Source organism: Hyperolius riggenbachi, chromosome 1 (genome assembly GCF_040937935.1).
Source record: "Hyperolius riggenbachi isolate aHypRig1 chromosome 1, aHypRig1.pri, whole genome shotgun sequence".
Classification (NCBI taxonomy): Eukaryota; Metazoa; Chordata; class Amphibia; order Anura; family Hyperoliidae; genus Hyperolius; species Hyperolius riggenbachi.
Window position 1 is genome coordinate 128,015,046 of NC_090646.1, and position 13,542 is coordinate 128,028,587.

At 43.8% G+C, this 13,542-nt stretch overlaps 1 protein-coding gene across 1 annotated transcript in view; it reads left to right on the forward strand.

Annotated features, from left to right (window-relative positions):
- The first annotated feature begins 278 nt into the window (after positions 1-278).
- Positions 279-13,542, forward strand: part of GABRB1 (gamma-aminobutyric acid type A receptor subunit beta1) — a 633,390-nt gene continuing 620,126 nt past the window's right edge. Inside the window, exons 1-3 of the mRNA XM_068278531.1 lie at positions 279-811; positions 995-1,086; positions 1,292-1,359. Of these exons, the coding sequence (XP_068134632.1) occupies positions 732-811; positions 995-1,086; positions 1,292-1,359 (240 nt within the window). The 5' untranslated portion in view covers positions 279-731. The remainder of the gene's footprint in view (positions 812-994; positions 1,087-1,291; positions 1,360-13,542) is intronic.

Genomic DNA, 13,542 nt, shown 5'->3' on the forward strand with positions numbered 1-13,542 from the left:
TTATCACTTTTTATGCATCATGTCCAGTGATGATCACCTCTGTCACAGACTGCAGTGACAGCCTGGCACACGTTATAGCGTTAACCTATAGAGAGATTTGCCACCCTTGCAGTGATGCCCTTATCGGATCCTCGTTTCACTGCAAGATGCCACTGTAGCAAGTATCTGATCGGCAACGCGCACTGGAGAAGGCCACGTTGAAGGGGATGCCGGGGATGCCACATTTGACATTCATCTGAACGTATCTCTCCCAGAACAGCTTCCTTGGGAATGGCTGCTGGCTGCTAAGGAAAGAGACGCTGGGAGCCTGTGTTACAGGGAGACTACTTCACATTCTGATCACAGGCTCCAGTGATAGGGCATGTACAGGATCTACTACTACAGCAGATCACAATCAGAGCCATGCGTAGACCATCTCAGCCAACCAAGGAGGGGAGCTTATCCAGAGCACTAAGGTTTGGACACTAATAGCGCCATTTATAATCCCTTTATATGGACTAAGCAGGGGTAAAGCCACCACTTTAAGGATCTGGACCTGTGGACATTTATTTTTATTTGTTTTTAATTTGCACAGAGGAAGCTTTTCCATCTATAACGGTGTCTGTTGATGCTGCCTGCAGTGCGCATGCGCCACTCTATTAGGAATTATCACCTTGCTTCAGACTTTAGTTGCATTCGTTGAACCTTCTATTTAGCAACATTTGTCTTTATTTAGTCACGTGAAGCTAGTAATGTGGACGCTCCAAGACAGAGGATATTTTGGGATTGTGTCGTTTCCAATGATGGTAGCCATGGTGTGCTGTGCTCAGAGGTGAGATGTGCTGCTGCAGATATGGGAGACTGTCACGATTTTTGATTACTGTTAGATGCTGATGGGGGTTTGGGATGCTGGTGTGTATAGGGCATGGAGGGGAGGGAGTGGGGGGGATTGTCTGAATGCTTGCACTCCTGTGTAGATTACTGACTCCAGTCCATACTTCTTCCCCCCATCCAGTGTTAATGAGCCCAGCAACATGTCATATGTGAAAGAGACAGTGGATAGATTGCTCAAAGGCTATGACATCCGCCTGAGGCCAGACTTTGGAGGTAAAAAAAAAATAAAAAATCATCACCCTCTATGATTCCATCCATAATGGTAATACATATACATCATCCCTGCTCCTGCTGATGCATGCAGCACATTGATGGCACACAGATCGGCGGCAGGCAATCCATTCAAAACACCATGGCTGAATTAATATGCAGATCGGTGCAGTGACATGTCTGTCTGTTGCTCTCTCCTCTCCTGCAGGCCCTCCTGTTGATGTCGGGATGAGGATAGCTGTGGCCAGCATAGATATGGTCTCTGAAGTCAACATGGTGAGTACATCCTTTGAATTAAACAGGAACCCAACTGCGCAGAAGGAGATTATTAAAAAAAAAAAAAAAAAAAAATAAGAACCCCTGGCTTACGTCCACTGTGCTGAGTGCAGCAACTTTGTGCCAACTTGGTGTGCTCTCAGGAGCAAAGGGGGTTCACCTATCAGCTGGTGATGTGAGTAATGGTGCCAATAACAGATACATGGTGCTGAATGCAGGATGCCTCTGTAAAGAAAAAAAATATACAACATACAAAGGTGTGAGTTGAGCTTACTGGGAATGCAGCAAATGCAGTAAGCAAATGCAACACTGCTTTCTTTGGCCTGATTATGAGTTGCTGTGAATTTCTGATAATTGTACACAATCTTTGCTCGTTTTACTGCCTTATTGAATATGCCAGTCTGGTTTTTGTGGTTTTTGCTTTCCACTTCAGTACCCTGGACAGCTCCATGTGTTCAGTGCATTCAACCCCTTTGTTTTTCTATGATGCAGAAAATTAGTTCATGTAAATACAGTGTGCTGGGACAGGGAAGATATTGGAGTTATTAACAGGGGAAAACATTTATTTTTTGAGACCTTATCTAGTTATATTTGTAAATAGGTCTGTAAGAAAGAACCAGACAGTGATCACAGTTTTGTTTGTTGCTGTACTGAATTATATCCTGCAGCAGTGCTGCCTTGCTTTGTGGTTGTAGTAGGCCTACATGGTGAAGGCCTCATTATGAAGGAAATGTTGAATATCAAGCTGCTGCAAAGGTGGATATTATGAACTATCCTCCATTTCCATGTGCCGTATTGCTTGTCCATTTAATGTTTAAGCTTCTATGTATGTGGCCCCTGTTTGCATCAGAAGCCCTGATATTTTAACCCATCTATGCCTAGGCCTTCACATGTATCACAATGTTCATGGTGGCTGTTTTAGCATCCAGTCCTGGCTGAATAGATCCAGTACCAGGTGTCCCATGAATGTGACATCATGGTCACATGACATGAGCAGAGAATGCCTGGGAATAAAGCCCTGAGGCCTGCTGTGTAAGGTATGGAATGCTTACCTGCCAGCTCCAGCAGGCCAGTGATGGCACATAGGGTTGATGAGCAGTAATGTTTTGGCAGCCCTGACTGGCAGATCATTCCAGGTTGCCTGGTGGGTTGACTGTTGCTTGCCAACCACTAGTTGGACAATGCTGTCCTTTGCTCTTAGCATTTTAGGTTGAAGAGTGTTTAGCAGCAGCTAGTGACAGGTTTTGCTCACACTATGTAATATGAGGCAATCTGCTAGACTGCAGAGCATTGCCACCTCTATCACTATGCTGGGGCTTTTGTTCAGATGCACTGAATGGGATTACATGTGTCCAGCTAATGATCTTGTGGTGTAAAAGAATGCATTTAAAAAGTTTATCTGGTTATTGGCCCAATTTGAACCAGCCCTGAGTGGCCACAAGGCCACCTGTTTTTAATTTAGGCCCGGTTCACATTGGCGTTTTTTTCCGGATCGGAACCGGAATGTATACTGTTCAAACGGAACGGATGTGAATGGATCCAATATTAACCTGTAAATCCATTCACATGCATCCGTTGGTACGGATACGTACCGGGCCACGGATCTAAAAAATGCTGCAGTCCCTAATTTTCCGGATCATTCTGCCTAGCGGAACGGATCCTGACAAAAATACTGCAGCATTGGGCAATGGGAAGCGGAATGTTTCTTCACACTAGTGAAGAAATGGACCGTTCCACAGGGGATGGGGGCATGGGCCCACGTGAGTCTAGTGAGGGGAGGGTGCAGCAGCCGGGCGGGTGGGTGAGGGAGGGTTTATACATACCTTATTTTCAGTAGTAGCCGGCTGTAGAGGCTTCCATCTTCTTTCGCATCATGTGACTACATGACGCGTCATGTCACTAGTCACATGACGCGCTGTGTAGTCACAGTGGAAGAAGAGGAAGCCTCTACTGCTGGCTACTACTGACAATAAGGTATGTATCATTGATCACATCCGTTTTCACTATGTGGACTGAGCCATTTGGATCCGGTGAAGCAGAGACTGGATCCGCTCACCGGATCCTTTTGGCTCAGAACGCCAATGTGAACCGGGCCTTAAAGTGAACCCGAGGTGAAAATAAACTGATGAGATAAACAATTGTATTTATCCTCCTATTACTAAAACTGCCCTTTTTTAGATATCCATCATTTTGTTTTATATTTAAACATTTACAAAGTAGATTGATTGTTTTGTTGTCTCTGCTCAATATAAGCCTATTGTCCCTAAGTGAAAATACATGAGCCATTGATCTTTATCTATCTCTCCCTGTACTCAAAAGTTGTATTCTGCCAGGAAAACCTTTATGGCTGTAATTTGCTTATCAATGAGGCTTACTATATTCCAGACAAGGTACCCACAAGACAGAAGCTGTCACTTCCATGCCTGAAAATGAACTATTTGAGGCAGCAAAATAAAACAAGTGAAATATGTTTTACCCTTGACATGCACCTGCTTATCTTATTATGTCACATGTCGCCTCGGGTACACTTTAAGAATCCAGCATCACTCTCAGAAATCCATGCCTGAGTACCGAAAGAGGTAGGCCCACAAGGAGGGCTTTTCTCATGGCTTGATTATCTGATAAAGAGATTTCAAACTCTTGAGAGAAAGAATTTAATCCCTCCCATCTCTCCGCCCACTGACTGATGGGAAGATACAGTGGGTCCCATCACAGTCAAGGACAGGATAATGGTCTCACCATGATTTGTATTTGTTGAGACATGTGTACTGCTATGTTACAGTAACACTTTTGTCTCAGATTCATTTCTGATAAGCAGCTAACAAATTTTAAAGCAAAACTGTATCAAAAATGAGTTGAATCAGTTGAATGTATGTACAGATGTAATGGATCATAAAATGGACTTGTTTGCTGATGCTTTCTTATTTGTGGTCTGTAAATGTTTTAATTTCTGTTTTCACTTCCTCACTAAGGAACAGGAAGTCTCAGGCTCTTTGCCCTGCATTTGCCTACCTCAGTGTGTTTGAGAATCACTGCTGGTTACTAGGGATGAGAGAGCGAGGTTCTTGAGTTTGATCCTGTGGTGAATCAGGCCTTTCTCACTAACCGTAGATTCCCGCAAGAAATACCCAGTGGTTTGCCATGTGGTCGCTATGTGGCCAAACAAGGGCATGGGGGGAGGGGGGGGGGATAGTTAGGCGCCAACATTTCACCAGATAGCTTGGAATGGGTATCTGCTTAGTGAATCATTTGCTCCCAGGATTGTGCAGGAAGGCCCCGCAACCGATGAGAAGAAATCCCACCATGGGCAAATATAACGATGAGTGGAGGAGTTTTTTTTTTTCCACTCTATCTTTTGTTCTCTGTTTGATAGCAGCTAGAGAGCAAGAGAGGGAAGTGTATTCTTCAGAGAGGGTTAGCTTGCAGTTGCATCTGTTTTACAAACTTAGAACTGTGATATATAGGGTGTATTGTGTGCAGAACTGTTATTTGTAGGATTTATTGTGTGCTGTAGTGGTTAGGTAGAAGTGTGTGTAGTTATACTACTAGTACTAACTCAAGCTTGTTGTCTATCTAAACACTATTGCCAACTACTGAGTAAACTGTCAGCTTTAGGATTTATTAAGTGCAGATTTACATTGGTTAGAACTGTGTGGTCAGCAAGGTACTTGTAGACTTCCAGCTTGTTTGTTGCTAACTTTACTGCACCTAGTACTGAGAGAAGAACTGTCAGCTATAGCATTCCATCAGTGCTGACTCGGTTACTTAGGTAGAAGTGTGTGTACAACTTGAATGGTAATACTATACTTCTAATGCAGGGTCACATTGTCCCTCAACTAGCTGTACTGTACTACTAACATAGAGAACTGTAATTCTTAGGAGTTCATGTATGCTACTTTAGTACTTCTTTACATAATGTACAACCAGTTGTGTTATACTTTGTCCATTGCCCACCTTTACCTTAATTTCATTCCATTTTGACAATTTCACTACAGTTGACTGACTGTTACTGTACATATTGAGAACAGGAGGTCATCCAGTTATTGATACCGGCTAGCAATGCTGGCACCTGCTGTGATGGCAGAGCCTGCTGCTAGTGGGCATAGCTAACACATAGTGCCGCCGTTTCTCAATCTCAGGTCCCACTTTCATGGCCTAATGTTACTGCTGCCTTCTGTATGCTGTCCATCATGCAAAATTCCTATTTGCTGTCACTTTAACTGGGATTTTATGGAAAACCACAAGGTCTGTTGGTATCCCCTCCCTCCCTTGTTGCCACTATTGTCCTACACACACCTAGTAAATTTGGTGGTGCTGTTGAAGTTCAAGGAAGTTTTAACGTGACGGTCAGAGGCTCGTACGTACTGGTTACCCCAAGATGTTCGTTTTGCTTCCAACTATCATTTGTATAGTGCTGATTTGCAACTGAAGCAGGATATATGACTGGTTACTATGGTCCACAAGTAAAAATGCTTCACAGTCAGTAGGCCATAGGCTGCAGTTTTACTTCTGTCACTGGATGAGCTGTCTACCTGGTGACTGATGCCCACTTATCCTGGCCCCAGTACAAGACTAGAGATAGTGACAGCCGATGGGAGTCACTTAGTGATGCAGGAAGGGGAGGGAACCTTGTATGACTCAGTCCTTAGTTTCACTCCATGTACATATTAGAAAAGGCGTGGAGCAGTCATAAATTGCCAACCTTTATGCAAGGGCGTAAGTAGAGGGGAGCAGCCCCTGTGATCACAGGGGAGCCCAGAGATATGGGGGGCCCCAACCCCCAAAGTTAGTAAACTTTCCCTACATCTGGTACAGGGGACTGTATTTCAGATCAGGTGTTTTTTGTGGCTACTTGAGAGATCAAAAGTCTGAGATGTGAACTAGTGTTGATCGAACACCCAGTTATTTGGGCTCGGGTCGGCTCGGCCGGACATGGTCCAGATGTGCGGGATATTGGGCCGAATACCGAGCCTAATTAAAGTCAATGGGGACGGGACCCGAACAGGCCTGCTAAAGTAGGCCTGCTCGGGTCCCCATTGACTTCAATTAGGCTCAGTGTTCGGCCCAATATCCCGCACATCTGGACCATGTCTGGCCGAGCCGACCCGAGCCCAAATAACTGGGTGTTCGATCAACACTAATGTGGACACCTTGCATATACCAGGATGTTTTTATTGATTCCGTGGAAGGTGGTAACATAGCATGCAGTATGTATACAAAAGGCAAGTGGTTAAGTTGGTGGGAACGAGGACACTAGTCGGACTCCACAATGGCATTTCAAGTCTTTTCAGATGCTTGGTCATGTGAAAGTGCAGAGGGGGGTTGTGGCTACACTTGTTAGGGGAGTGAAGGTTATGATGGGCCCGCATTTTTAAATAACCCTTGTGAGATAAGCCCAAGGCACATGAAGAGCACCAAGGGGAGCCAAGGAAGGGGCGTGACCATTGGAGGGCCCATCAAAATTTTGCTGAGGGGACCCATGAATTGTAGTTATGGCACTGCCTGTATGTATATTTATACGTTTAATTCTCTTCAGATTTAGTCACTTTAAGTAAATATTGTCATATATTTTGCTGTGGTAAAAATGTTCTTGAGTCCCTGATCTACTCCCCATTTAAAAAAAAAATTGCATTTGAAACAGTTTTGGACTTTTAGAGTTAAAACAGTTTACAGCCCCTTTGGGTGATTTTACTGTTGTGAGAGTCCTGTTTGGGAAATATACTCCTGGGATAAAAATGGGAGGTGAGGGGAATTCTCTCTAATGGGGATGTAGACTGAAGTAACCAATTGGCTAAATTGCTTGAGTTTGAAGTGCGTGTAGATTAAACGTGTTGGCGAATGCTGGGGTTGACTCAAATACTTACCTCATGAATGATTATTAGTGTTATCATTAATATTATTAAAGGACATCCGAGGTGAAAATAAACTGATTAGAAAAAACATTGTATCTATCCTCCTTCTCCTAAAAATGACTTTTAAAAATATCCCACAGTTTTATTTTATATTTAAATCTAGTTTTTACGTTTTTACTGTTTTATTGTCTCTGCTCAATGACGCCTTCATTGAAGAATGCTAGAGTTTAAATCTATGAATTATTGACCCTTTTTATCTCTTTCTTGCTCCAGGATGCCATTTATTGACAGGAAAATATTTTATGGCTGTAATTATTAGTGAGAGTTATGCTATAGTCTGACCCGGTCTATAGTCCCAACCCGGATAGAAACTGTCAATTGCATACCTGATGTTTAACTGTTTCAGGCAGAGAAAGAAAAAAAGGAACACAGTATAGTTATTTGTGTGCTTGGCACTATACATACACATGTCTGTCTCATCATGCCACATGTCACCTCAGTTATCCTTTAAGTATTTGTATAGTGCTGACATCTTCCGCTTCAATGTACAGATGTCTGCTTACCTATTTCTTACCCTATTCAATAAATCATTTTCAGTGCTTTCCAAACAAAACAAAACAAAAAAAACCGACAGTGTTAGTTGCTCCTAATTAACTTAATTTTGTTATTGCTTTTCTCAACTTGTCTTTAGTGCTTTATTGCACGTTGGGTGATTAAAAGGTGTTATTTAGATAAGGTGAAAAACAAATAAGCAGAAATAAGTAATTACTAGTAAATTACTTTTGATGCATATTGTTTTTGCCAAAGACTTGAAGCTTGGACAATGTTTGATTTTGTTTGTACTATGTTTGAGATTGGAATATTCTGTATATGCCTAAAAGTGCCCATTAATTGTACTTTTAGTAAACAATTGTATTTCAATCAAAATTTTCAGACCATATTGCCTTTAAAACAGAGAAGCTGATGGTCCCAATTGATCCTGAACAATTATAGATAGTTTCCTTAACCACTTCAGGACCACAGTCTTTTCGCCCCTTAAGGACCAGAGCCTTTTTCTCCATTCAGACCACTGCAGCTTTCACGGTTTATTGCTCGGTCATACAACCTACCACCTAAATGAATTTTACCTCCTTTTCTTGTCACTAATACAGCTTTCTTTTGATGCTATTTGATTGCTGCTGCGAGTTTTACTTTTTATTATATTCATCAAAAAAGACATGAATTTTGTCAAAAAAATGACTTTTTTAACTTTCTGTGCTGACATTTTTCAAATAAAGTAAAATTTCCTATACATTTGAGCGCGAAAGTTATTCTGCTACATGTCTTTGATAAAAAAAAAAACATTCAGTGTATATTTATTGGATTGGGTAAAAGTTATAGCGTTTACAAACTATGGTGCCAAAAGTGAATTTTCCCATTTTCAAGCATCTCTGACTTTTCTGCGCACCTGTCATGTTTCATGAGGGGCTAAAATTCCAGGATAGTACAAATACCCCCCAAATGACCCCATTTTGGAAAGAAGACATCCCAAAGTATTCAGTGAGAGGCATGGTGAGTTCATAGAAGATTTTATTTTTTGTCACAAGTTAGCGGAAAATGACAGTTTGTGACAAAAAAAAAAAAAAAAAAAAGTTTCCATTTCTTCTAACTTGCGACAAAAAAAAATGAAATCTGCCACAGACTCACTATGCTCCTCTCTGAATACCTTGAAGTGTCTACTTTCCAGAATGGGGTCATTTGTGGGGTGTGTTTACTGTCCTGGCATTTGGGGGGTGCCTAATTGTAAGCACCCCTGTAAAGCCTAAAGATGCTCATTGGACTTTGGGCCCCTTAGCGCAGTTAGGCCGCAAAAAAGTGCCACACATGTGGTATTGCCGTACTCAGGAAAAGTAGTATAATGTGTTTTGGGGTGTATTTTTACACATACACATGCTGGGTGGGAGAAATATCTCCGTAAATGACAATTTTTTTATTTTTTTTACACACAATTGTCTATTTATAGAGATATTTCTCCCACTCAGCATGGGTATGTGGAAAAATACACCCCAAAACACATTATACTACTTCTCCTGAGTACGGCGATACCACATGTGTGGCACTTTTTTGCACCCTAACTGCGCTAAGGGGCCCAAAGTCCAATGAGTACCTTTAGGATTTCACAGGTCATTTTGAGAAATTTCGTTTCAAGACTACTCCTCACGGTTTAGGGCCCCTAAAATGCCAGGACAGTATAGGAACCCCACAAATTACCCCATTTTAGAAAGAAGACACCCCAAGGTATTCCGTTAGATGTATGGTGAGTTCATAGAAGATTTTTTTTTTTTGTCACAAGTTAGCGGAAATTGATTTTAATTGTTTTTTTTCACAAAGTGTCATTTTCCGCTAACTTGTGACAAAAAATAAAATCTTCTATGAACTCGCCATTCTCCTAACGGAATACCTTGGGGTGTCTTCTTTCTAAAATGGAGTCATTTGTGGGGTTCCTATACTGCCCTGGTATTTTAGGGGCCCTAAACCGTGAGGAGTAGTCTTGAAACCAAATGTGGCAAAATGACCTGTGAAATCCTAAAGGTACTCATTGGACTTTGGGCCCCTTAGCGCACTTAGGGTGCAAAAAAGTGCCACACATGTGGTACCGCCGTACTCAGGAGAAATAGTATAATGTGTTTTGGGGTGTATTTTTACACATACCCATGCTGGGTGGGAGAAATATCTCTGTAAATGACAATTATTTGATTTTTTTTACACACAATTGTCCATTTACAGAGAGATTTCTCCCACCCAGCATGGGTATGTATAAAAATACACCCCAAAACACATTATACTACTTCTTCTGAGTACGGCGATACCACATGTGTGACACTTTTTTGCAACCTAGGTGCGCTAAGGGGCCTAACGTCCTATTCACAGGTCATTTTGAGGCATTTGGATTCTAGACTACTCCTCACGGTTTAGGGCCCCTAAAATGCCAGGGCAGTATAGGAACCCCACAAGTGACCCCATTTTAGAAAGAAGACACCCCAAGGTATTCTGTTAGGAGTATGGTGAGTTCATAGAAGATTTTTTTTTTTGTCACAAGTTAGCGGAAAATGACACTTTGTGAAAAAAAAAACAATACATATCAATTTCCGCTAACTTGTGACAAAAAATAAAATCTTCTATGAACTCATCATACACCTAAAAGAATACCTTGGGGTGTCTTCTTTCTAAAATGGGGTCACTTGTGGGGTTCCTATACTGCCCTGGCATTTTAGGGGCCCTAAACCGTGAGGAGTAGTCTTGAACCCAAATGTCTCAAAATGACCTGTGAAATCCTAAAGGTACTCATTGGACTTTGGGCCCCTTAGCACAGTTAGGCTGCAAAAAAGTGTCACACATGTGGTATCGCCGTACTCAGAAGAAGTAGTATAATGTGTTTTGTGGTGTATTTTTACATATAACCATGCTGGGTGGGAGAAATATCTCTGTAAATGACACATTTTTTTATTTGTTTTACACACAATTGTCCATTTACAGAGAGATTTCTCCCACCCAGCATGGGTATGTGTAAAAATACACCACAAAACACATTATACTACTTCTCCTGAGTATGGCGATACCACATGTGTGACACTTTTTTGCAGCCTAGGTGCGCTAAGGGGCCCAACGTCCTATTCACAGGTCATTTTGAGGCATTTGTTTTCTAGACTACTCCTCACGGTTTAGGGCCCCTAAAATGCCAGGGCAGTATAGGAACCCCACAAGTGACCCCATTTTAGAAAGAAGACACCCCAAGGTATTCCGTTAGGGGTATGGTGAGTTCATAGAAGATTTTATTTTTTCTCACAAGTTAGTGAAAAATGACACTTTGTGAAAAAAACAATAACAATCCAATTTCCGCTAACTTTTGACAAAAAATAAAATATTCTATGAACCCATCATACACCTAACAGAATACCTTGGGGTGTCTTCTTTCTAAAATGGGGTCACTTGTGGGGTTCCTATACTGCCCTGGCATTTTACGGGCCCAAAACTGTGAGTAGTCTGGAAACCAAATTTCTCAAAATGACTGTTCAGGGGTATAAGCATCTGCAAATTTTGATGACAGGTGGTCTATGAGGGGGCAAATTTTGTGGAATCGGTCATAAGCAGGGTGGCCTCTTAGATGACAGGATGTATTGGGCCTGATCTGATGGATAGGAGTGCTAGGGGGGTGACAGGAGGTGATTGATGGGTGTCTCAGGGGGCGGTTAGAGGGGAAAATAGATGCAATCAATGCACTGGGGAGGTGATCGGAAGGGGGTCTGAGGGGGATCTGAGGGTTTGGCCGAGTGATCAGGAGCCCACACGGGGCAAATTAGGGCCTGATCTGATGGGTAGGTGTGCTAGGGGGTGACAGGAGGTGATTGATGGGTGTCTCAAGGTGTGATTAGAGGGGGGAAATAGATGCAAGCAATGCACTGGCGAGGTGATCAGGGCTGGGGTCTGAGGGCGTTCTGAGGTGTGGGCGGGTGATTGGGTGCCCGCAAGGGGCAGATTAGGGTCTAATCTGATGGGTAACAGTGACAGGTGGTGATAGGGGGTGATTGATGGGTAATTAGTGGGTGTTTAGAGGAGAGAATAGATGTAAACAATGGATTTGGGAGGTGATCTGATGTCGGATCTGCGGGCGATCTATTGGTGTGGGTGGGTGATCAGATTGCCCGCAAGGGGCAGGTTAGGGGCTGATTGATGGGTGGCAGTGACAGGGGGTGATTGATGGGTGGCAGTGACAGGGGGTGATTGATGGGTGATTGACAGGTGATCAGTGGGTTATTACCCGGAATAACAGATGTAAATATTGCACGGGCAAATTGATAAGGGGGGGGGGTCTGAGGGCAATCTGAGCGTGTGGGCGGGTGATTGGGTGCCCGCAAGGGGCAGATTAGGGTCTAATCTGATGGGTAACAGTGACAGGTGGTGATAGGGGGTGATTGATGGGTAATTAGTGGGTGTTTAGAGGAGAGAATAGATGTAAACAATGGATTTGGGAGGTGATCTGATGTCGGATCTGCGGGCGATCTATTGGTGTGGGTGGGTGATCAGATTGCCCGCAAGGGGCAGGTTAGGGGCTGATTGATGGGTGGCAGTGACTGGGGGTGATTGATGGGTGGCAGTGACAGGGGGTGATTGATGGGTGATTGACAGGTGATCAGTGGGTTATTACCCGGAATAACAGATGTAAATATTGCACGGGCGAATTGATAAGGGGGGGGTCTGAGGGCAATCTGAGCGTGTGGGCAGGTGATTGGGTGCCCGCAAGGGGCAGATTAGGGTCTAATCTGATGGGTAACAGTGACAGGTGGTGATAGGGGGTGATTGATGGGTAATTAGTGGGTGTTTAGAGGAGAGAATAGATGTAAACAATGGATTTGGGAGGTGATCTGATGTCGGATCTGCGGGCGATCTATTGGTGTGGGGGGGTGATCAGATTGCCCGCAAGGGGCAGGTTAGGGGCTGATTGATGGGTGGCAGTGACAGGGGGTGATTGATGGGTGGCAGTGACAGGGGGTGATTGATGGGTGATTGACAGGTGATCAGTGGGTTATTACCCGGAATAACAGATGTAAATATTGCACGGGCGAATTGATAAGGGGGGGGTCTGAGGGCAATCTGAGCGTGTGGGCAGGTGATTGGGTGCCCGCAAGGGGCAGATTAGGGTCTAATCTGATGGGTAACAGTGACAGGTGGTGATAGGGGGTGATTGATGGGTAATTAGTGGGTGTTTAGAGGAGAGAATAGATGTAAACAATGGATTTGGGAGGTGATCTGATGTCGGATCTGCGGGCGATCTATTGGTGTGGGGGGGTGATCAGATTGCCCGCAAGGGGCAGATCAGGGGCTGATTGATGGGTGGCAGTGACAGGGGGTGATTGACGGGTGATTGACAGGTGATTGACAGGTGATTGACAGGTGATCAGGGGGGATAGATGCATACAGTACACGGGGGGGGGGGGGGTCTGGGGGGGGGGTCTGGGGAGAATCTGAGGGGTGGGGGGGTGATCAGGAGGGAGTAGGGGGCAGATTAGGGACTTAAAAAAAAAATAGCGTTGACAGATAGTGACAGGGAGTGATTGATGGGTGATTAGGAGGGTGACTGGGTGCAAACAGTGGTCTGGGGGGTGGGCAGGGGGGGGTCTGAGGGGTGCTGTGGGCGATCAGGGGGCAGGGGGGGGGGAAATCAGTGTGTTTGGTGCAGACTAGGGTGGCTGCAGCCTGCCCTGGTGGTCCCTCGGACACTGGGACCACCAGGGCAGGAGGCAGCCAGTATAATAGGCTTTGTATACATTACAAAGCCTATTATACACTGTTG